The sequence below is a fragment of the Heliangelus exortis genome, chromosome 3, assembly GCF_036169615.1.
Source record: "Heliangelus exortis chromosome 3, bHelExo1.hap1, whole genome shotgun sequence".
NCBI classification, from domain to species: domain Eukaryota; kingdom Metazoa; phylum Chordata; class Aves; order Apodiformes; family Trochilidae; genus Heliangelus; species Heliangelus exortis.
Window position 1 is genome coordinate 54,165,654 of NC_092424.1, and position 25,425 is coordinate 54,191,078.

At 39.3% G+C, this 25,425-nt stretch overlaps 1 protein-coding gene across 6 annotated transcripts in view; it reads left to right on the forward strand.

The window, feature by feature from the left end:
- The window catches only part of SYNJ2 (synaptojanin 2), a 66,945-nt gene that overhangs the window by 19,059 nt on the left and 22,461 nt on the right, over window positions 1–25,425 (forward strand). For 3 of the 6 annotated variants that reach the window (XM_071740647.1, XM_071740648.1, XM_071740649.1), the window contains exons 3-13: window positions 681–951; window positions 3,272–3,497; window positions 12,045–12,128; window positions 13,973–14,034; window positions 16,903–16,999; window positions 20,145–20,317; window positions 20,731–20,812; window positions 21,038–21,187; window positions 21,285–21,450; window positions 22,705–22,896; window positions 24,945–25,029. In XM_071740647.1, the coding sequence (XP_071596748.1) occupies window positions 681–951; window positions 3,272–3,497; window positions 12,045–12,128; window positions 13,973–14,034; window positions 16,903–16,999; window positions 20,145–20,317; window positions 20,731–20,812; window positions 21,038–21,187; window positions 21,285–21,450; window positions 22,705–22,896; window positions 24,945–25,029 (1,588 nt within the window). Of the gene's footprint in view, window positions 1–680; window positions 952–3,271; window positions 3,498–11,601; window positions 11,816–12,044; window positions 12,129–13,972; window positions 14,035–14,249; window positions 14,367–16,902; window positions 17,000–20,144; window positions 20,318–20,730; window positions 20,813–21,037; window positions 21,188–21,284; window positions 21,451–22,704; window positions 22,897–24,944; window positions 25,030–25,425 lie in introns of those variants that run through there. The other 3 variants (XM_071740650.1, XM_071740651.1, XM_071740652.1) reach the window with 3 other exon arrangements.

Consider the following 25,425-nt stretch of genomic DNA (forward strand, 5'->3'; position numbering starts at 1 on the left):
CAGTGGTGTTCTCAAGCTTCAAAATTTATCTTTTAGTTTTGGGGCCTGAAGTTGAGCTGCTTCATGATTTCACACTTCTCTTAACAGCCATGAGAGCTGGCATTCTTTCACTGATAACTGAGGTTGTCCTCTAATCATGCTCATGTACTCTCTTTTGTGACATCGAAAGCAGAATCTCTAGAACTGCTAATAGAGAAACTTTCTAAGGGCTGAATACAGCCAGTTTCAGCTGAAGCCAGCAGGAAATCTGAGCATTTCATATCTTTAAAGTTCAGAAATCAGTTGAAAAATCCACCGTGATGAGTACACTTTAGCTCATAAATGACTCTTCTTTTATGTTTCTCTTCAATCAAATCCAATGAAAACTCTATGTTCTCTATCCCAACACCAAACTCATTGCACTTTATAAATTAAGTTAGGAAAACCACACTGTAATGCACTGAAGGACAAGAATTTATAAGTATTGTGGAATATTATGCAATTGCACTCACCTGCAATTAAAATTATTTCAGAAATACAAAGAAATGTAGCTTGTGTACTGCTCATTTTTATTTTTCTTCTCAAGTAAAGATACTGGCCTCTGCTGGAGCTCTCTCAGAATTGCGTATGACAAGACTGGTGAAAAATAGCATAGCCCATGTCCACCTGTAATTATTTTGTAACTGTCTGTCACCTTCTAGGTAACACTCGACTGCACTTTCTGGTCCTGGTGACAGGCTGTACATCGGTGGGAAAAATCCTGGACGCTGAAGTTTACAAAATTACTGCAACAGATTTCTGTCCTCTCCAGGAAGAAACCAAGGAAGAGGAGCGCGTTACTGCCTTGAAGAAAATACTGAACACTGGGATGTTCTATTTCTCCTGGCCTAATACAGGCTCAAACTTTGACCTGACTGTGCGAGCTCAGAAGCAGGGTGATAACCACTATGAATCTGGTAACTCGTTCTTCTGGTCAGTACTGCATGTTATACCTAAGTCTTCTGTTATGCCCACCTATATCTTAGTGGTCAAACATTCTCAGGGGGAAATGAACACATGCATTTCAGGTGCACCTCCTTTCACTTCATTGTCATGTCGTTTTACATGGGAACGTGGCCTTTGTGAATTCATACTAAACCTGGGTCAAACAAAGTAACTCCTGTTTAATGAAAAGTAATCTGACACTGAAATGCAATTTTGAAGAAAGAAAAACAAGATGTGTTGATCACACTACAGAAACATGTCTCTACGTATCATGAATAATTTCCCGTGCAGTTCTTTATAATAATCTGCTTTAAAAGTTATCTAATAGGAATCTGCACTTGAAATGTTCGTAAATCCCATAATCTGTGATGAAATATCTGTTAAAGCCTCTTTATGTTGAAAATATCAGTACTAATATGTTTACAGCTCAGTGTAAATATATGTTGCTCAGAAGGAAACTCCTGGTGATGCACTGCTCTGTACTTACTTTCTTGTGCTTATAAAGCAAAGAAAAACTATTTCTTGTTGTGATAAGTATTGGTTGAGCATAAAGGAAAACACATAATGCTGGGTTTTGTCTTCCTTAGGTGAGTTCACTGTTGATGTAATTAATTTTTTTTGCTTTATAAGCTCTGGCAGAATGCTTGAATTTCTATACTCTCATTTTTAAAATTTTAAACAAAAGGATAGTGACACAGTAAGCTTAGCCGTACTGGAAATAAGCAAGAGTTATATAATGTAGGTGGAAAAAAACCTGTCAAAGTTAAATGGGGTGTACTGCTAGAATATGTGAAAAGTGTTGTGGTCCAAAGTGGGTGAATATTAAGTAAGCAAAAAAGTTCATAATGGATGATAAATAAACATGAAAGGACAGGTCATTCAGGCTGAATAATCTTCCTGGGTATTATGTGATTTTGACTGGTAAGATAGTGTTTTAAGTTTAACTTGGAAGAGAGATATATAGAGCTTCCTTTCAACTGTGCTGTTTCTGCATCTCTCTCAAAAATCTCACCAAGCCTGTTAAGTCAGACACATGCAAAAATTAACTCCTTTCCTATCATGCAACTCCTAAGGTGGCAGTATTCCTTAATAAAGAAGGGACCTTTAAAAAAACTCTTTTTACTTGTACCGTCATTTGAAACTTTTCTTCTTGGAAGATAAGTATTTAAACTTTTCCTCCCTGCTTCTGGCTAATCTAGGAGTGGCAACAACATCACTTACAGGGCAAAAAAATGTTCCAGAGAAAATTCGTCTTGAGGCAATTATGTGATATGGGAACTTTCAGCCCAAACAATAGTTCCTTGAGAAAAGTAAATAATGGGATAAATTGTTACATGATGAAAAGTGTCAGATGACCTTAGCTATAAACAACAGAAACTCTCTGCTAAATGAACTGCAACAGCAAGAAATTCTACTGGCATTTGTTTGAGTGAGGACTTCCTCTGTGAGTAGAGCTAGGAGAAGGAGGTGGAAGAGATGCCAATAATTGCTTAGAGCTGCTTTTTCAGTTACATATTTAGTTTAAAAAACATAAAAATGCTTGCACCTTTTTCAGAGAAATGCAGTAGTCTTGAAGAACAATTCTTCAGGAGTTTTGCTAGATGTAATAGTTATTGTACAGATCTGCTGCTGAGCAATAAATTGTCATAAAAGGGATTTTCTTGGCTTTCATCTGTGACTAAAGGCACATTTTGAAAAATGAAGTTAGCAAAACCATCATAATAGAAGAGGCTAGCATCACTTTTAACCAGTGGTAGGCTTCTTGCATTGTTGATCTTAAAATAATTAGAAGATTAAAACAGACATTCCTCTTAATTTTAGTAGTACTTTTTGTAATATCTCCATTGAGTTATGGGTCCTGTTTCAGCTTGGAAAAATTTTCCTGAAAAGCCTGTAATATTTTAAAAGGTCCCTTATACTAGTAGTATATGCTTAAGTCCAGGCTGTACTGTTCAAAAAGGTAGTTTGCTTGACAGTACTGTAGGTTCTGGAAAAGATTCCTAAATACATATGTATTTCGGGAGCTGAAAGAGGTGACATTTGCACCTGAATTTGTAAGACCAGAGGTACAAGATACAAGCACGTTGGGTGGTAGCTGGGCTATTACAATTTGCCATGTTCTGTTCACTTTAGTAGTTCACAAGGATTCCTTCTTGATATTTCCTGGTTCTGGATAAAGCAAAGGTGCAACAGAAAAGGAGTCCCAAAGCATTAATTGCTTAAATCCTTGATTGCTGTGGGGTGGCACCCATGCCTGCCTGTCTTGTTTTATTCAGTAACGAGTCTGTATTGTTGTTGAACCTTTCAGGAACCAGCTATTGCATGTGCCCTTCAAACACTACCAGGTGAACTGTTCTGACTGGCTGCTGAAGGTGATCTGTGGCATCGTGGACATTCGCACTGTTTATGCTTCCCACCAGAAGGGCAAAGCCTGCCTCATCTCCCGCATCAGCTGTGAGAGGGCTGGTGTTGGCTTCCACATTCGAGGGGTCAATGATGATGGACATGTGTCTAACTTCGTTGAGACAGAGCAGGTAAGAAGATGTATCCAGTACCTTTGAATAGTTTGTATCCAGTACCTTTGAATAGTTCAGTCCAGTCAAGTTCAACTCGGGCAACACTACCAGTGAGAATCAAAGGAGTTCAGCAAGTGTTTTTTTCCAGGAATATTTAAAGATCTTACTGCATGACATATCTATTTGTTCTTTTTCCCATTAAGCATTTCTTTGTGATCTGTTCTTTTCTGTGTTTCACATTTTTCCATACACAAAATTTTCACTAGTCCTTTTGATTTATTTTTTTTTCCTGAATAGGGAAGTCTGGCCATTTGATATTGTAGTGAAAGATAGACATGATTTTTTAAACCATTCAGAGAGCTCTGTGTGTTAATTTATGTGAAATCAAGATGTGCAACCATAAGTTTCTTAATTGCATGAAACTTCCACACAGTTATCAGTAATCAGGCCCATGTATTAAACAAAAAAAAGTTTTTAAATCTGTTCCAGAATAAATGTCACATTTCTATACATTCTGCATACATTTTCAAGTACATTTTTTCTAAAATTTATCATGCTTCCCATGTTATAGAATACTGGAGAAGAACCAGTCTGAATATAATGTAGTGGTCTCTGCACTTTATTTCTCTTTCATTCAAGTGTCTCTCTTAGTCCATACCATCAGGTTTGTTGGGCTAGCCATTGAAAGTCCCTTGCAATGGCATAACTATGTATCATTGTAAAAGAATATAGTTAGATATACTGGGGTTCTTTGGTTAAAAGAACTCTCAGGGCTCAAATATATTGTTTTAGTTAAGCAGAAGCTGCTCAGCAAAGGAGCTGTTTTCACTGTCAGTGAGATCATCATTAGTTAGTAAAGGAAACAGAAAAAGCATTTTGTCAGAGTCAGGAAAATCCCAGTGCAGCTCATTTTGGAAGAGACTTTGCTTTGTATCCCCCTTGGTTTTGTGGGGGATTCTCTTCAGTGAGAGGTATTAGGATACAGATATTATACATGCATGGTAAAAACCTTATTTCAAGCTGATGCTGAGACAAAATATATGGGTGAAAAACATTCACTAACCTCCTTTGATTGTTGCAGCCAAGCAAAGTAACAGGCTAATTGGTTTTATGGCACATAGTTTAGCTTACTACTATAAAAGTGAACAAAAAGCAGTGGACCCTGAAGAATCTGAAACCTTTTGTGCTAGCTGAAATGAGTGGTTTCTTATTCAAGTATAATAATGACCTTTTAGTTTTTGAATGGAAGTAGTAGTTATTAGCAGTCAGAGGGATCATACAGAAACTGATGTCTCTGTATAAGGAATAGATAAATGACTGGTAGTAGTTATCAACAAAGGACAAGGATCTGCTCCACACAGTTTGGCTGTTTTCTGTGTCTTCTGGATAGATCTACAAAATGGCATATGTAGCATAGATATTTTTTTTGTATGTGTCTCTGTATGTGCATATGTATGTATGCATACAGTGACAGTAAATTGCTTATGTGATGCTAATTAAAGGGAGGCTGCTGAGGCATCTCTATATGTGATAGTGAGTGTAGCATAGAGATACTTGAGCTAGATGTGTCATTATTTGTTCCAGAAGTTATAGTTGTTACTGTAGGACTGCATCTGACTGCTGAGGGTGGCACCCCCCCTCAAAAGTGCTTATACTTTATCACGAGTATTTCCTCAAGGTGTAGTGTGAATGTAGTGGCTCACACTCGGTGCTGTCCTTTTTTTTTATCCCATTGCAAGAGATAGGCATGCCTTCAGGCACCTGTTTGTCCAAAATCCAGCAATGTCTTTCAAAATTTCCTCTAAGCTGTCACCTGGACGGTGAAGCTTTAAACTCTTCACCAAGGACACATGTAGGGCTGCCTTAGACTTGGTAGTGCTGTGTTGCTCAGTAGAACATCAGGAGGAGTTATAGACTGGTATTCCTGTCTGCAGGTGAGGTTTCATCCCCAAGATGTCCTCAAAGCATGCCCAGTGGACAGAATTCTCATTGGGAATGTGGATGGAGTTATGCTCATGTCCATCCTTTTCCTGGTTTGCATTTACAGTAGGCTTGCCTGGCAGTTTTTCACTTAGTATTTAGGCTTCCACAAATTCTGCTTGTTGGATGTTAAATTCTTCCCCTGCAGTGCTTGGGTCTAATGTACGCCTCTGAATTATCTGCCGATAATTCCCTTTTGTGCTTCTGCACTAAAGCAACCACAAATTGAGTCCTGCAGCACCTACACCTTTCTAAAAAGTCTGTCAGTGCATTGGAAGGTTCAGATAGGTCTGCTCAATGAAAAGTGGAATTTTCCCCTGGAACTTGGAAACAGAAGAAAGGACATATCCCATAATTTGGTACCATGTATTGTATAGAATTGTTCTCATGAGCATTGGTGCAGTGTACGTTACCCAAGATTTGAGTAACTTGTTCTCTTGCTGAAACGCAAAGAAAATGTTAGAAAGGGTTGTCAGCTTTCTTTCAGATGAATGTGCACTTAGCAGTTGTCTAATTATGAGAAATACTTCTGCTGTGCTGCTTACTACTTGAGTCAGAAGTAACTAAATTTCTTTATATTCCTGGAGTACATTAAGTTGCAAATTATTAGCACGAAAAATGAGATGGCCTTGTATCCCAGCAGCAAACCTGAGAATTGGCTCCTGGTGTGTGGCAAAACAATACTTGTTTTCTAGTGCTTCCCTTGCTAGGGTCTGGGTCAGGCTCTTCACGAGAACTGCTGTGCTTTGTTCCAATTCAGCCAGGGGCTGCTATGAAGTGGGACAACTGAAGGCTTTTGAATGTTTTGCAATTGAGTAAGCAAAAGCTCAAGAGTGAAATGGTTATAGGGTAAAAGGCTTGAGTAGGTTGAAAATTACAGCAAGGGTTTGCAGTTTTAACTGATTGTGTGGTTTTGTTTGGTTTTTATTTTCAAAGAAAAGACTGTTGCTGTTGCTAATGGTGATAAACATTAGTTATACCAAGCTGAGTGTTCTGAGGAAGCAGAGTTGGGCTAACCACTGGGATGCCTGAGATCCAGTTCAAACTGGCATCCCCTTACCATTAGCAAGGAAGAGTCCTAGAATAAACTCTCTCCTGCTTTCATAGCAGACTACTGACTAATCACCTATGAGGTAACATCTTGGCTGAATAAGATTTTGTTTCCAGTTGCTGAAGCCTGCCTCGTGTAACAGCATGCTGGCTGTGTGCTTTCATGGCTAGCACTCTAGGATTCTGAAAAGCCAGGACTTTTTCCCTCTTTGTAGGAATGACTTCTAACGGTTTTCTGTTTTTAGAAGAGGGAGAAGCAATTAATCTTATCTCCAGGCAGCTCTTTTATGCATACACGGTATGCTTTTGTCTCCCACTGAGTTAGCCTTGTGGCATTTTAGCTCTGCATTGAGTCATTTTGTGGGCTCACTTAACTGCTGTGACTCACAGTGTTTGAGAAGAAGGGGAGAAAAGTCAAATATTCACTTCAGTTTTGCTTTTCAAAAAGTTACTAGTAGATCTTTCAGATATTTGATCATATGCCTTGCATCTTTACAAAGAAAGAAGAAAGAAAAAATGGTAGGAAACACTTCAGGAAAAGCAAAATTTGAAAAGAGGGTTTTCTTGGAATCCTTCTAATGTATACTTCCACATTTGCTGCCAGCATTTTGTAATGGGATGGTAGTCTTTTCTACTTCCAGTGCTGCAGTTAATCCTCAAGTAGTTTTTAAGTCAGTCTGTTTCCCACTGATGGTTTAAATGTTTCCCTTCACCCTTTCTTCCTCCCCTAGTCTCTTAGTCTCTTAGTTGAGACTGTATTGCATTCTTTTAATTCTTTTAATTCTTTTCTGCTGATAGCTTAGAGAAACAAACATGCTGTCTTCATTTAGTTTGTGTGCCTGTCACTGTTTATATTTCTGCTCCTCCTCCAGTTATTCTCCAAAGAGTTGCTAAACTTACAGGTAACAACTCTAGTTTACCAAAGATAAATGAATGTTTTCGGTTGTTTTCCCCTTCATGGAACTGTTCAATAAAGAAAATTGAAACCTTGACAAGGCATTAAAATGAAATGCCATGAATTTGGATTAACCTTCCCTCTCTTCCAATTTAAGAAAAAAATGTCAGGCATGGATTAAGACAAATGATCCCTATTTCACAATAACTCCTAGACCATGTTGGATGGCTCTCCAGGAGAGGAATGGATGCAATCATGTAGTTAATTTATTTTCTGGATCAAGTTTTAGTATGTCCCCAGGCAGGGCAAAGAGGATTATTTTGGCAAGTATGTCCTTGGATCCCATGGTCTGAGCTAAAGGGACTTATGGAGAGGTATTTTCAGGCCATCTGTTTGTTATCCATGCTCTTTGTGGGTTCTGTGGCAGAGCTGGGAATCCCAGAACAAGCCATGTGAGTATTATTTCATCATAGACCATGTTTCTGTTTGCCCCTGGAATCTGTAAACTGTTTCGCTGTTTGAAGTTGTGACTGGAAAATTATTTCCTTCTAATAAAGCTGAGTGATGGAGATTAATGAATAAATTGTACTAAGTGATGAATGGGTGCAGCATACTGGGATTAGAACACCAGGACATGGATGTTTGCTGCTTGCTCAGAAGCAATACTTCTTGATCAGTTTGCTTCTTGATCAGGAGAGTACTAGCAGTACCTGTGCATGAAGCTTGTGTTATCAGGAAAGATCCTTGGATCACAGAGGCAAGGTTTGGCCCTGTGCAACAGAGGAGAAAGGTTGGGAAACAGCCTCTTGGACTGTGAGTGCTGTCACCCTTGATCCTGTAGTTGGAGAAAGAGACCACAAAAAGAGTGTAAAACAGGAGCTGAAAGGAAAACATTCTAAATTCTAACACCAGAGGTCAGAGGACAAGCAATCTATTATCAATGTGCTCCACATAGCTTAACAATCCAGTTGCTATTATGTTGTCTGGTGGGAAACTGCAGGAAACATGTTTGAAAATCCATCCAGTTTACTGGGTCAGGTTGTTCTGTGGGCCAGACCCTTTGAGATTAATAAAGTAGTCCTCAAGTGCTTTGAGGATCTGATAGGAATGAACATTCTCCCTGGGGCAAGTAGGCAACACCTGGCAGTCATTTTGGATCTAAGGCAAAAAATAGGACTCCACCATAGTTCTGTGAAGCCTAAAGACAGAAATATAGCACTATGTATCAGTCCTAATGGCAAAGTGTTGTCCAAAATGTCGCTGATTGTTCTTGACCTTTTAGAGAAAAGACAAGTGTGTGTGATCTTCTCGGATGTATTTTTTTATCCATGACTTGAGGAAAAAAGAGGACAGGAAAATTATGGAAATAACGAACAGTTTGTTTTTCTTAAAGATTTTTTTCTTAGAGAACTTCTCATCTTTTGTGTAGCACCTTAGAATAAGAGAAATGGATCTGCTAGAGGACAGAGTTAATGAAGTCAAAACTAGAATGATGAGAAAGTTGAACAGATGTGCACTTGTAGAAAACATGACACTGTGAGCAAAAAACGATCAGAGCTTGGAAGAATATGAGAAAAGAGGCTTCTAGACTTACTCATGCAAAAATGGTGGAATTACATAAACAATGAAATTGGAATACTTTATTTAAGAGCTTAATTTTAGCCTGGATGTATTATCAGTGCTTATTTAAGATTTTAACAAATGAGGTTTCACATAGTGTATATGGGTGCTGAGATTATGTCCATTCATGAACTTCAGAGTCTTAGTCTCAGTCTTTTGACCTGCTCGCTCACCAAATCTGCTGGTAGGAAGGCAGTTGCCACCTATTGTTGTAAGACCAAGGGGCTTACATAGTCGAAGGCAATGTCAATATCAGGGGTCAAGTTCCCTGGAGTGATATGAATGAGGAATAGTGGGTGTTGTGGAAGTTCAAGGAAGATTTGCACAGTTGTAATGCTTAACGAAATCGTCACAATTTGTTTAGAAAAGGGTGACAGCTACAAAAAGCCACATGTCAATGCGCATAAAAATGCCCCGTCAGCATAGGGGAGTTCTGTGTTAGACCTTACCATGACAGAGGAGTGCCCATCCCATAGAATCAGGCTGCAGGCATCCTATTTAATCACAGGAATGATCCCCAAGGAGTTTGAATTTTTTGTTGTTGTTCTTCAGTTCTCCAAGTGGACGGTATAATAGACCAGAAAAGAATGAGAAAAGGAAATGGGTGAAGAATGGGTGAACAGAAAATGTGAGTGATAGTAGTAACAAATGTCTCTTAAACCTTAGGATATTGACTAACTAATAAGTGGAAATGTGAGCCTTAATTTATGCAGAAAGACAGAAACATTGGTCAGTATTTTTCTTCTATATGTGGCATAAAGAAGACAGGTTATATATTCAGAGTCAGTAACAGATTAAATGCTTTCAATGTAAATGATAGCTCAGGAAGATGTTAAACTGCAAGTATTATCATTATTACCTTTTAATCAGTGAGTCTAGAGAATTTGCAGCTGGGACTTGAAAAAGAGCTGGGCAAGAGATACCTGAGCTCTTGATTTTTCAGTTAGTTATAGAAACAGGATGTTCCAGAAGATTGTGAAGAAAACCAGTTCTTTGTAGCAAGCTGTCTGAGTGACCGAATTGTACTTCTTATAAAGCTTTGTCTGTATTTGTCATCGTTAGATATTTAGTTTCAACTCATACATCACTAAGGTGATGACTGAAGTGAGCCAGTCGTGACTCTTTTTTGCGTAGATTCAGAACCTGATCTTCATTTAGTATGAATCAGGAGAATGCTGGGGCTGTCAGTGGAGCTACACAAATTTGCTGGACCCTCACATTAGCTCCTTTGGGTTCATGACCGAAGTGGAAAGATGATTCAGTGTTTAAAAGTCACTGACTCATTCTGGTGCGACCCGTCTCCAGAAGGATGTGATAAAGAGGAAGTAGGTGGGCCTGTTCACTCCTCCTGTAATCCAACTGCAGGACCAACTCTTTTGAATACAGAAGTGCAAAGAAAAGGTGCACTGGTGTGTTGCCATGGTAATTCTCTCCTGCACTAAGGTACCTGCTGTGTTTAGAAAACTTCATCGGGAGAGCATGTTTTAAAATCATGTTTTTTCAACTGTGAGGCAGGCCTCACAAGAAAGCTTCTCTGAGCAACACCCCCTTCTGCAGAGGTTTGTGCTAGGGTGCGGTGCAACAGAGAAGGGTTCTTACTTCATTAGTGTGAGGCTAAAACATGGAAACATAAGGTTTTGCACTTCACCTGGGGCTGGGTATCATTCTAACACTAACATTGTGTCCTTGATAAAGCTACTTAAATGTTTCATCTAAGCGCTTTGCAAAGATTGTAAAAAACAGGTAAAACTGGCAACGGAATATTTAAATACCCACCTCTCTGGTGTAGCTACACTTCTTTTCACACGTGTAACACTAAAAATTGTGCAGTGGTAGTGATTATAAAGATAAAAGGTCAATTTAAATGGAGGCACTTCACTGAACCACCTAGCCAGCATGTACTGTGGCAAGTCCAGACGCACAAACCATGTTAAAGCTGTAGAGTAACCCATTTTCATGTTCTTTTCTATTCTGGGAGCTAATAGCCAGCTGGCAGCGGTCGTGCTAAATGATATGATGGAGTTAAGAGAAGCAGCTACCTGAATGACCTGGATACCATTCCTCTTCAGGGCTGCAGAAGGCTCATTGTCATGCATGAGATAACAGAGATGTGTATCATGTGTATCATGTATCCCCTGTGGAAAACAGCCAGGATTCCACTGCTAAGTATAGGCCAGGGGAGTGAGCCAGGCTTTGCACAGTTGCTCTGTGGTCATACTGAATCTGAAGATAGTAGTACCCTTTGTGCTAAGTTAACATATAATGTAATGCTTTGCTTGGGGCTTGGTGGAGGGGAAAAGCAAAGGGGGAAATCAGTCTTTTTACTTTACATAGGTTTGACTCGAAATCGGCTTATTAGTTGGGATTGTAAGAACACATACTGAGTGAAAGTTTGAGGTCTGGCTAGGGAAGATAATGGGGAGTTTTGACCCTCTCACTGTAAGTCTTCTGGTAGACAGTAGATCACATGCTGTTCACTGTGTCTCAGAATGGGAGTGGTGAAGTTGCTGGTTTCACTGAGATTTATTTGGACACTCTGACAAGGCACAACATGCTGTGAAATGAGAAATAGTAAATAAAGCAAGAGAGAAGCTTATCCCACACCTGACATTACCCATCATCGGTCACAAGGAGCCATGACATTTTGCACAGTTTCTGAGAGAGACAGACGGAGAGTATATGCCTGGTCTTCCTGAGTGTTTCCACCAGTAGATCAAATGAATCTTCTTTGTGGATGAAAACTTCCTTCCTTCTTCCCAGCAGTGGTATTTTAAGTTTTCTGTTATTTCTGGTGAGTAGTGAATTGAATCTACTGTGATGGCATGAAAGCAAATACTTTGTGCTTTGTTCCACTGCCTGTGAGAATATGGAAAGTGGCAGAGCAGTAAGTGGATACAGTGAGATACGTGGTTTACTTTTTTTACCCTTTGAGTTCAGTGTCTTAAACTGTCACCTGATGAAGGGGTCACAGACTGGTACATCTAACTGCAGAACTCTTTCCCTTTATTTTATTTTTGCAGACAATTTACTTGGATGATGACGTCTCTTCCTTTGTGCAGCTCAGGGGTTCTGTTCCACTGTTTTGGGAGCAAACAGGGCTTCAGGTAAACAAGTAATCAAAGAGTCTATCTTACCAATCTCTCTTGCTGCTTAAAATTTAGAAGTTTCATAAAATTTTATTGGTTTTTAAAATGAGATGCAAAGCTCAATTCATGAAAATGCTGAGTCCTTTCATTTTAGGCTTACCTTGCAGGGAATTTTGTGTGTTTAGATAAAGAGAACTAAACCAGGAAAAAGGGTATACTTAAATTTAACATTTTCACGTGTCTGTGTATCTCTATAAGGAACTATTTGTAAGGGGCTAATGTCCTAATGTCCTTATCTGAAGCTTACAGCAATATCTTTATAGCATTTCTATTTTATTTTGGAATAACCTTTACTTCTGAAATGCCCAGTTGTCTTGGTGACACTGACCTCCACAAAACTGGAGTATCTAGGGATACCAGGAGCTCTGTAAGAGCACATTACCTTGAAGCAAACTATAATGTCTGGGTAGTGTGTTTGGTGGATTTCAGTCAAAAAGATGATGATGATCTAATGAGATCTTCTGCAAGGCAGAAGTGTAAGATTTCATTAGGAGATTATTGCGTTAAGCCTGATGGGCTACATATGGTCTGTGACTTACAGTTTATATACAGTTGCAGCCTCAAAAGGAATCTTCCTAGCACTCTTTGAATTCCCTTGGCAGAAGGATAAGCAACTGGAATGAGCATGCACTTAGTAGAGAAGTTAGTAGAAAAAATAAATAAAGTTAGTAGAGAAAATAAATAATGAAATTTATTTTTTAAGATATTTTAAGGGTTATTTGATACTTTTTAGTGCTTAAATCTAACACCTAGGTACCATTCAGAACGACTATATTTAGAGCAAAAGGAAGATCTAAAAGATCTATGTTCCTTCTGCTAGCACCATCCAATGTACTTCTTTAATAAAGCAAGTCTGCCTATATGGTTGTGCACACATCCTGCTCATGGTGTAGCTGTATCCAGCAATGTAGTTCTGTATGTTATGAAGCCATAGAACTTCTCCCCAAGTGGTTTTAATAGTAGGTATTAACTGTAGTTCAACATAATTTTCAACTTTTTAGTAGGGACACAGTCTTCTTTTTTGCCTAATCTGAATTAGGTTGCTCAGCTTTTATTTTTACTGGTGAATAGCCATAGCTCTTTATTCCTTGGATGTGAGTCTGCTGGTGCTGGTGTTAGAAACAGTTGCATAAACCAGCTTCATGAAAAACAAAGGAAGATGATGAAGTACAGGAAACAATGCACAGTCCTATAAATAATGAGCAGTGTAGTTTTTGGATACTCTGCATACTGTAGTAACAGAAGATAGCATTCAAGAGGAGCTTGAAGCCACTGTTGTTAACATCCATATTAAAAGTCCCTTTAGGGTGATGGAACAGGATTTCATCCTTCATATTTTCAAAGGAATATCCTGATGCTTTTTAGTTTCTATAAAAAATGACAGATGACAGAACTTAGGACACACAACCCATGGCACTGGCATAACTGCAGCCTTTCCTGCCAAGGGAAGGGCAGGAAGAATGTTGGGCACACGGCATACTCCTGTGAGGCAGTGTGGGATATTTGCCAGAGGAAGCTGGCAAAGGGATGTGATTTGTGTGGCCATGGAAAGATGTGTAGGTTTCCCTTTGCTTAATGATAATTGTGTTTTCAGTTGTAATTGTAAATGTTGTTGTCTAATAAAACCCATGGCTTTTGTATTAAGGATATTATGTGTGTGGGTGTGGAGTCTGTGAGAAGTGTCTGGTGCTGTTAAGAGATGCTTTTCTCTGAAAGAAGAAGGGAGGCATTTAGTAATTTAATACTCTAGCAATTTAAGAAGCTATTTCTCTCTTTCTTCTCTTTCCAATATTTTAATTTAGGTGGGTTCTCATCATTTAAGGCTTAACAGAGGTCTTGAAGCTAATGCTCCTGCCTTTGACAGGTAAGCTTCATTCTACTTCAGCAGTAACACAGCAGCTTGGTATTTACCAAGATTCTACAACTTTATGCCTTCCTAGTCTCTCAGATGATGTAGCCAACCCCCCCAAGTGTTGCGGATTATTAAGGTTTACTTTATTAACTTATTTTTGTGCATTTCCCTTTCTGTTTTCAATGGTAATAGAATTAATTTGGTCTCCTGGCTTGTTTCTGTAAAAGCTAAGAAATACTGAGTGGTATGCAAAAAAGAAGGTCTGTGTAGCCCTTTGTGAGCCAACAAATGTGAATATACATTTAAGATACACTGAACATGTGTTCTTCACCACTGTAACTCAGGTAACTAAAAAGTAAATACTGCTTTGCAATCTGGGTGTGTTTTTCTCCTCATTGTTTTACAGCTATACAGAAATAACAGTGTCTTATTCTATGGTCAGTGTTGTATGGTGCCATGATGCTGATGCTATTCTACTTTACCCCAAGACTGGCTCATAAAACTTTTAAAACGATTAATACTCTGCTTGTGTGCTGTGAACTGTAAAAAAAAAAAACCCAAAAACCTTACATTAGCTTGAGTCCTTCGAATATCTGACTGTTAAGTGCTAACCTTTAAGGGCAAACTTCCATGGACATCAGTGGGAACATCGCCTGAAATGGACATGAAGAATTTGGGCTGTGGGAAATTGTCAAAATGCCAGGCCATGTGATTAGTTTCTGTTTTGGTTTGGTTTTGTCAAATCAGAGTTTATGTTGTGACTGTGACTTGTGTAAGGCATCTTAATTCTTTGATTTCATTTACTGCGAGTGTTAGCAAACATGGCATTAGTGGTTGTTAATAGTTTTGCAGTACTCAAGACCCCAAACAGGCATTAGAATCTAAAAGGACTGTGCACCATAGCGGTCCCTGCTCTGAAAGGATTTATCTGTTTTATCTGGGTTTTAAATTTCTATTCCGTTGTATTTTCTAAGCATTTTAAGGCTGAATTCAAATAATTCGGAGACTCATGGTCTTGAGGTCACCTGATGCCATTCTAACTTGCCCTATCAGTGTCCCTGAAGTTCCATCTTAGAGGTTTGCATTCCACAGCAGATATAATTTATATCAGAGGAAAACAGTAACTTGTTCAGCATCCTCCTGTACTGCCTAAGAAATTAGAGAACTTATAATTTCATAATGCCATTTAGCTCAGGGAATCTTTCCTCTCTCACGCTGATGCAGCTGGTGAATAGCTTTCCTGTGAGAAACATGAACATGAGGAACTTGCACTATTCCTTCTTCCTCCTGTACACAGGTTGGATGAAGTTGGGGATGTCTCTGTTTACAGGTCTGCAAAAGACAGTCCTTTAAAAATGGGCAAGGTGTAAGTGAGTGCTTATATGGAAGAAACACAGTGAAACTTAACAACCTGCTACAGCTTTTCTAAGAGTGTTAGAGTGGATGTAGCTTGTTATATTTTCCAATCTGATAGGTTGATGTCTTGAGAAGGCACTGTGAGAAGTGAATGGTAATCTTATTAGTGGATCTTTTTCATCCTGTCTCCTTGAGAAATCCCCGGGTGGCTCTGCTTACAGTACTCAAGCAGGTGATCTGAGCTCCAGAAGTTTCTTTCCTTCTTTGGAAGGAAGAAACATTGGTGGAGAAGTAAGTTCTTGATGCTGATGGGAAGAGTTGAGAGAGAGAATTTAAATTTAAATTTAAAACAACAGAGAACTAGTTGCAGAATCAGAACCATAAATAGCACCAGAAAATCTATTTAGTCATATTTCTTGAAGACCTTGCTGGTAACTTTTCCTTTCTTTTCTCCCCTTCCATGGTTTTCTGTGTAGCTTATTTCTGGTTATAGGATTTAAAGGTGCATGCCAAAAGATGTTTGCTTGCTTTTTTCTAGCACTTTGCCATTGCATGTCACTTTGCAGCATGTAATAGCTTTTCATTTGTGAGTGTGTTTATTTTATTATCTATCTCTATCCATCTTCATCTTAAGTACTACTATAGTGTTGTTAGTATGTGATGGAAGATGGCTTAAAGATCTAATTGTTTCTTGATGAGGCAGTACAGGTTCTGCAGCCCATGCATACCAACTTGAAAAAAAAATTATTGAGGGGATTATAAGCGCCACTGCTGAATCGGGTTAAAAACTCATGACCTGAGAGTCCCTAAATGTCAGGCTTTGAGAGACTGGTGATATATGCAAAAAAACCCCACAAACAACCCACTTCATACTAGTTCTATTTTGTGTTTTTCTTGAAGAGTCTGGGCTAGGCCACTTGGCTTAAAGGACCTTTAGTCTGATCCAACATGGCAGTTTTTATGATTGCTTACATTCCTGATTAATTTAAGTAAGTTGAGAGTGAATGTCTTGCTGCAGCAGAATCTTAGAGATGCTTAAACCCTGTCACCTATGATGTGTGCTTGTTCCTCTGTGGCCTTGGCACTGGAGTCCAAGGCCCCATTGCTGCTGCTGACTCTTTGTAAGCTCAGCCCTGCAAGATGCTGGGCAATTCCTGCTGAAGAGCAGTATGTTTTCCTATCATGTTGTCTTTCCTGTGTTGTTCCCAGACTGACAGGAAGAGGTGGGACCATACAAAAGGCAGTATGAAAGCTAACACTGACATCAAAGATCTGGGTCCTGTTTCTTAAGATGCTTCTTTTTTAATTTCAGTACAAAACACTGTGTCCATTAATTGCATACTCTCACCATCCGTACTCTAATAATTGATTACAAAGAAATGGAGGAAGATACCTGTAGCTGATGTGGCTGAGACTTTCTGATGGGTAGAGCAATCAGTGATTTCTCCTTCTTCATTTTGAAAAAGGTAGTAGGTAGAATAAAATAGTTTTGTTTAATACCTATTATGATTGCTTTTGCTGTAGGCATATGATGCTTCTGAAGGAACAGTATGGAAAGCAAGTGATCGTTAACCTGTTGGGAAGCAAAGGAGGGGAGGAGGTGCTCAACAAAGCTTTTAAGGTAAAAGCAATGATTTTTAAAAATTATTATTTTTTTAATTGCTGATTTTCCCTGAGCCTCCATGTTCTTCTGTTTCCTTTCTGGCCCAGTATACCTAAAGAAATAATGTTATTCCTTTACTAGATGTTATGTACTGCGAGGATGACTTTATTTCCAGCACTGCCTTCCTGCTTGCTTCTTCACACATTTTACACACATTCTCTTTAAAGTAGATTTAAAAAAAAAACCCAACCCTCCAATTATTTTAAGAGTGGTTCACATTTGCAAAAATTAATCATGGTTATCTTTGTCATAGCATGTAGTCACCTATGCTGTCAGCTGCCTCATGGGATTGCCAGAACTGCTTAGGGACTGGTGCTTGACCCTGGCTCACTGAGCATAATAAGCAAGGAGTCTTGCTCTGATTGTAATGGGAAATGGCTATTTTACACTGATTGTGATGGGAACTGGCTACCTGAGCACCAAATGACAGTCTGGTGTCTGAAGACTTTGAAGTTTTCCTGGCCCCTAAATGTCCCTAGGCACAACTAATAACTGAAAACATCTGGGTTGTGCTTTCAGGCCATCAGGCACTGTAGAATTAAAGCTGCACTGAGTTCTAGTGCATTATTCTCATGGCCTGATTTTTAAAACTCATGTGTTCTTGAAGCTGCAGATTGGCACTGGGTGGGATTGGCTGGAGGCTGATGAAAGTCTGCCTCCTAAGTGCCTGTTGCTTTAGAAATCTGACATAGATACTTTGCAGTATACCTTCCTAAGAATAATCCTGTAGTAATTATTAGGTATCAATCACTGGTGAAGAATGACACAGCAGTTCTGAGTTCAAATGTTTGCTGTGTGAAACTAAGCAAAATTAAAATTGTAGTTATAGTTCCCGAGTTGATTCTCTCTCTGTTGGAATAATATACTGAAGACAAAGAATGTCCTGAGATTTTTGGTAGTTTTTCTGTGTGATGATTTCCTCCTCCTTCAAAAGCACTGGGGATGACTTAACAGCCTCCCTGGTGGAAAGTGACCTAGTGAAAATCTTCCACTGTACAGAAAATGGCCAAAGTAAGGGACTGTGACTAAAGCTTGCAAGGCAATAAGGAAAGCACAGAAGTGAAGTCTGGTCCCATATTCTGTTTTCTTCTTCTCACTGAATTTCTGCATGGCATAGATGAGCCTCTATAATATCTTGTTTTCCCTATCTTCAAAATAATTTTTGCAGTTTACTTTGGAAAAACACTGAAATTTAGGGGTGAGAGAGAGATGACCACTTGCAAAATGCTCAGATAACTTGAGAGGATATAAATCTGACTTTTCTTGTTAATTTAGTATGGATGTTTTATCAAATGCTTGCATTCTTGAAGACAGTGTTCTGGCCAGTATCATACGAAGAGAGATTAAGTCAGAAACAGGGCATCTCTAGGGTGAAGACCTTGCATTCATTAATTTGTTTTGAATAAAGATCCATTTTGATTTTTAAACTTTATTGATGTTTAAAAATAAATAAATTCTGAAAGCACTCTGAAAGCTGACAGAATTGAGATAGATATCACTGGAAACTGAAGTTTTGCACCCATTTAAAACAACCACTTTTTTGGTTTTTACCTTTGTGTTTTAATAATGGATGTTTGGAAAGAATATATTTAATTTTTACTCTGATTTTTAAAAATTGAATTTCAAATAAAGTAATTCATAGGGGAATGGTTAGGTATGAAAACTTTTTTCCTTTTCTGTAGTTAGTTTATTTCTTTGTTTCTCCATCTTTGGTTGGTTTCTATTCCTTCCTCTTCTTCCAACTCTGTAGTAATCTTAGTAATTCTTATCAGAGTTGATTCAAAATATTCTTGTAATTACTGCTGTTGGTTTCCCCTGGTCAGAATGTCATTGCTGCTGCTACTCACTTATGCAACAGAAACAAATGAAAACAAATGAAAAATTGCTGTTACCTGAGTCAGCTGTTACCAGGCCCCAAATCAATACTGTTCCTGGAAATGCTGTTCCTCTCATAAGCATCCCCTATTACAGACATAATTATGTTTACAGTAAAAGCAATGCTGTAGTGTAGAGCCACAGATATTCTCTGACAATCATTTACACAGGGTCAGTGGGTACGTGTCATCCTCAAGTGCATTACTTGAGTGCATTACTGTGCCAGCAGCTGTGAAGGGAATTGAGGTGTCAGCGGCAGAGGAGGGAATGCCAAGTGTTTTGGCTTTTTGTAACAGTGTAATGAAATGTATTTTGCACCTCTCCCTCCAAACACCATGCAACACCTTTAAATTTGTTTCTGCGGGGAAGGCTTGGTGCTTTACTTTGTGGTTATACTGGTGCAACTGCTGCATGTACACTTTTAATGTGGGATCAGGATTGTTTTGTTCAGTTTGAGTCACAGCTAAAGTGGGGAAAAGCATCTGTCTCTTGGGGTGAGAATGTGCATGAGGGAAGGGAACAGACAAAAGCTTGCATGGTTAGACTTACATAACAGTTGTCTCCAGCTGTGTCATGGAGAGCAGGATGTGTTATTGTCATATCTATAACAGATGCCTGAATGAAACTTGTGGTGATTACAGAAATGCATGTGAGGCTATGCAAATTGAGGTGAAATTACAAGGCTGTTTGGGCTGCTTCTTTCACTTTTGTGGTTTGCCTTAAACATTTAATAGTGTTTTTACTGGGATGTTGTTTCTTTCTTACATCCTCCCCAAGAAAGCTCTACAGAAATTTAGGGCTATGACTTGGCACTTCAGGAATGGTTTAAAAATACACCCACGCACCATTACACTCTTCTAGAGTAAGCAGATGCTCTTCCCATCAGGGTCCTGGTCCTTTGCTGCCCAGACCATCACTGTTGTTGTACACCATCACACACAGAGGATGCAGCCCACTGCTGCAGGTTTGTCACTAGCCAAGGTACAGACAGCAGCAGTTCTGAGGTATACTTTGCAGGGACAGTTTGAGTTCCCCTGCAGAAAAATTGAGGTCTATCAACCAAGTTTACTTGTGGAAAGAAAGTAAATAGTGAATTTAAGTTTCTTTTTTTATGCTTGGCCATTCCAAATGAACAATCAAAGTTTAGTAATGAAAAAAGCATACTGGTATCAATCTGTACCCTGTGGCATGAGCAGGATTTTTCTTCCTTCATTCTCTTTCTAAACAGAAATTGCTGTGGGCCTCTTCCCACGCAGCAGACACTCCCATGATAAATTTTGACTACCACCAATTTGCAAAAGGTGGGAAAACCGAGAAACTGGAAAATTTGCTGAGGCCTCAGCTGAAGTTGCACTGGGAAGACTTTGGAATCTTCACAAAGGGAGAGAATGTAAGTTCACGGTGAGTGTCCCTGCCCCTCTCTCCCAGCACAGTCAGGCACCACCTATCCTGGCCTTCCCAGATTTTGTGCTGTGTTTGGACCATGAGCATTAATGACTATGGTGTACTAAAATTTTGAGGCAAAGTGTAGTCTTGGTGCTAAATAGATTATTTATCTTATCTGCATCTTCATTGTTTGGAATCTGGGAATTACCAATGCACAAATTTGCTAATACAGTGTTGCAGACATAGCCAAGGAATTAGGTATGTTAATGGAATACATAGTACACAATGTGCTTGTGCTGTCAAAATGTGGGTGGGTATATACAGGCTGAACATTTTATGATCTTGTTCAATAAATTAATGGTTAGATGTTATTTTAAAATATGCCTTTTTCTTTTTTTCCTCCCTCCCCTTGTGTTTGGTTACCAAAGTTTGCAGACAGGTACTTTTCGAATGAATTGTTTGGACTGCCTGGATCGTACTAATAGTGTACAGTCCTTCATTGCACTGGAGGTGAGTTTGTTCACCTTTTGTGGATGCCTGTACTGCATACATTGTCTGTTCCACGGGAAAGTCAGGAAAGAGTGCATAAGCCTCAGTGATAGAAGTCTGTCTTGCCAGCTCTGTGATACAGAATGGTGCTGCCTGGAATACTAAATGTGAGGATAAAAAGCAAAAACACATTTAAGAACGATGTTGTTGTTGTTTTTGCTCTTTCTCCTTCTGTGCCTAATCCAGATCCTGCTTGCTCAGTTAGAGAGCCTTGGGTTGAACTCCAAATCTATAATTGAGCGCTTTGTGGAATCTTACAAGGTGATGTGGACTCTCAACGGTCATAATCTGAGCAGAGTATTTACTGGCAGTCGTGCCCTTGAGGGGAAGCACAAGGTAAAATAAAATGGCAAAACTGTTTATTCATGGGTAAAGGCAGATGTCTGGTTTACTTTTCAGTGTCATTTGCACTGATGATTCCTGTCTGGTATAGGTTGGGAAGCTCAAGGATGGTGCCCGCTCTGTGTCTCGCACTATCCAGTCGAATTTCTTCGATGCGGTAAAGCAGGAGGCCGTCGAGCTGCTGCTTGTGGGTGACTTCTTCAGTGAGGAATATGCAGACAAAGGCAAGATGCTCATGGATCACACTGCACTGCTGGGTGAGGCCACTTTGAATCTTTTGCTTTTCTTTTGTGTCTGTTTTTAGCTTCCAGATAAAAGCAACTGCACCCTTTTAAAAATAAATAAATATGCTATTTTGCACAAGTCTGTTGTTTAAAACGCTGCTTTCAAATGACTATAGCACAACCCTATGCATTTTAATTCCACTTTATCTTATTTTGTTTGGGACTTCTGAGTAGGTTTATCTCTTGTTTGATGATGATCTCCTCTGACAGTTTAGAGAACTTTGACCAGAGGGAAAGATTTTAGGGGGACTATATTCCCAGTCTGATCCTGTCTGAGTTTTTCTTGAGAAAGTCTCTTGAGCTCAGATTTTTCATCTCCTTAGTTCTGGCCTGCAGTTAGCAAATGCTTTTAGCCATCTGGATCTTTAAAGGTATATTTATGTTGGTTTATTCCCTGCTTTACTCTGGGTCCCTGGTAATCCACAACACATACACGTTTACAACACATACATGTACCCATCTAGAGTAAACCTACCTAGCTCTCTCTGATAAGATACTTCTGTGGAAAATATGGGGTAATTGCACCCATAATCAGTGTCAGGTGCTCAGTTTTCTCTAGAGAAGTACTGGATTTTAATAGATAGATGTGAACCATTCAGAACCACTTAAATCCTGGGGCTGTTCCCTGATGTGGACCACAAGGAAAATATAGACAGTGTCTCTGCCTACCAGTGCCACTCAGGTAGCTAAAGATTAAGGTTACCTTAGTTCCCCACACACAAAAAAAAGCACACTGCTAATTTTCTGTACTCATAAAAAAATAAGTGAATACAGCAGCTTATTGGTCTGAGTTCTGACCAGACTGTAAAACCATGACAGTGCTGTTTTTGGACTCATGTGCTGCTCTCCCCACACTTTAAACTTCTTAGGGCTTCAACAAAAGTCAGAAGTTGTGACATGTTTGATCGCTGTAGGGTAAACTGAAAGATTAAGGGAGAAAAAAGAACTTTGCTTATTATTTGAAGAACTAGAGCAAAATGTGTGCTGGAAGTGAGCTACCAGCCCTTCATAAGCTTTCAAAGGGTTTTTGGAAGGAAAATTGCTGATGCCAGCCCCAGTTAACCTTGTAGTTGTTGTAATTGTCATTGAAGTTACGCCTTAACTTCTGTGTTGTTGCTGCTAGGGCAACACCATTATTTTGCAGTGCCTGTGTTGCTGCTATCTGTTTTCTGTCCTTTTACAGAGCATTCTTCTTTTACGCACCCTCTTTCTCCCTTCTTCCATCAGTAACTCCAAGTATTTTGAAGGCCATGTCAGAGCGTCAGTTCGAATTCACAAGCTTCAAGCGCGTTCGTGTTGCCATGGGCACCTGGAATGTGAATGGGGGAAAGCAGTTTCGAAGCAACATCCTTGGTACCAGTGAGCTGACAGACTGGCTGCTGGATTCTCCCAAGCTCTCTGGAGTTTCTGAATTTCAGGGTAGGACTTCACAGCCAATGTATAAGCAGAATTAGGTGGCATCTCTAGAGACAGGTAATTGGGACACAAGATTTGACCAGCTGCTCCTTTCAAAGGCAGTGCATTTTGAAGGGCATTTGCTGTCAGTTCCATGGGCTCCTGACAGAGCTACTCCTGAGTCTATGCCAGGTATTTTTTGAACCTTCAGCTGGTAAGAATTCAGAGGTCTCTTTCATGCCACTGTGGGGTGTATCTGCCTATTCTGCATACCATATTTCGTTTTCTACTTTCATATCTCTGTTCTCTGTCCTTTATTGTGAGTGGGAGCTACATACTTAGGTGCCCTCAGAATGTCTCCTTGGCCTTTATCTGCAGCTAAACATATCTGTAAAATCTGAATCCTGAGATTGTCTGGGTATATTACTATCAAAGCCTTCAGACAAAAAGATTTCTTTTGTTTAAGGCAATTTAATTTTTTGGCAGTATAGAAAGCTCTTGCACTTGTGGCTTGCTAAAATAGGCTGCTGACTTTATTATATACAGAACAAGGTCAGGTACTGTAATTGTTGTACAGATTTTATTAAGGAAATTGAAAAGTGAATGTTCTGTCATTTAAAAATAGAGTGGTCAGAAAACTATGGCAAACTGTTTTTTCGTTGTTACAGTGGAACATACAGCTTCCTGCAGGAATCACAGGGATAGTCCTGTGCCTGGTGTGAATGTCAGGAATTCATTCTTTGAATCCTTAGCTACTTACATGAGTTGTCTTGTTTGAACCCTTAGTGCTTGAGTACATAGATATGCATTTAGGTACAGACAACTCTAGTCTGAGCAGCTTAGGGGGGTGAATGGTCCAGGCTCTTTCAGAAACAGATTAGATGTGTTAGCACATGACTATGCTTATGATATTAAAATTAGTTGAAAGCCTTGCCACTCCTTTCCTTGAGAGAACCAGAAGAGCAGGACTAAATGGTACCAGGATCCATAAGGTGATAGGTCTAAGCAGCTTTGGAAAGGGAGCTGGGTTATATGATGGGCAGAGTTAGGATATGACCATGCAAATGTCTGTGTTTGTGGTAATGTCAGTGCACTGCCTATGTAAATGGGTAAGTGTTCAGAAACAAATGTTCAAAATTATTAATAGAATATACACATGTGACAGTGCCTGTCATGTTAAGCCAGTAAAGGGAGCTAGCTCTTCATGGGCTACTTTCACCCTTGTGTCTAAAGAGAGTTGCTCTGTGTTTTGCTTACCGTTCTTATTTTCTGAGACAGGTCTGATTTAGGTTCCTATGGTTGTCTACTGTCTAGCTCTTGCTGTTAAATTAAGTTCCTGTTACCATGAGTATATGACAGATTAAAAAAAAAAAAATCCCTCTAGGCAAAGAGCAGACCTGATGGGTCAACAGATATGCTTCACGCTATTATATGAGACAATTTGATCTTTGGCGTTTTACCAGCCTGAGCCAGGGAAGGAAGAGTCACTGTGCTCTAGACTGACCTAACTTAACCTTAAGTGCAGGTGATCTAAGAAGGACTCAGAAGAAAGGAGATACAAGAAAAAACTTTGAAGACTTCCTTGAAGTAAAAGATAAATTTACTGAAGGCACTGAGGGGGAAGGTACCTACTGGAGTGTGGACAGTAAATTCAGTTACATAGGAATCAGTGCCAAAGAAAAAAAGGAAGAGTGTGTTGAGTAAAATGACAAGTGGTTAAAGATGGTACTTAGTGAGATGTTGTGGCTTTACTGGTGAGTGGGGTGAGGCAGAAAGAACATTGAATATTTTATCATCTTAACATTGCTACAGTATAATTATTCAGTTTTGCACTGCTTCCTGCAAGAGAGATGGGAGACGAACTGGTGGGAGAAAAACAGGAAAAAAAATTCAGAGGAGCTGCAGGGGTTGTTTTGTGATATTAGATTAAAGGAGCTATGAATATGTATAGCTTGGCAGGGGTTACACAGGATAGAACTACAAGAATGATCTCTGACAGAAACTAGAAAACAAGTCATTAGAAGAAACAACAAAATAATGACTGTTGAATGACTTTTCCTTCTTGCCAACAGGTGATGAAAACTGCCCTCCTGATATATTTGCAGTGGGATTTGAAGAGATGGTTGAATTAAGTGCAGGGAATATTGTGAATGCCAGGTAGGTTAAAAAATGCCAGCAACCCAGAATAACAAAAAACCCAAACCTCAAAACACACACACACACACACAAAGGAAAAAAAAAAAGGCCACTCTTCTCCAAAAAGGAACAAGAAAAATAAAAGCCTACAGAGTTGTGCTTTGTATGGTCAGCTATATAGAATACTTCATTCTAAGTCTGTTTCTTGTAAGCATAGCTGGAAATATATTTGTCATTAAAAAATGGCCCTTAAAGTGCCAGTGGTGTTGAAAGTGCTGTTTTTCTGTCAACTTCTGTACAGTAGAATGCATACTGTTTTCTAAGTCTCAAGTCTTTGTGTTGGCAGGAAAGGACTCATGGCTAACACCGATTTAACAACTGTCCTTAAACCTCTGGTGTTCTAAAAATGTGCCTAGT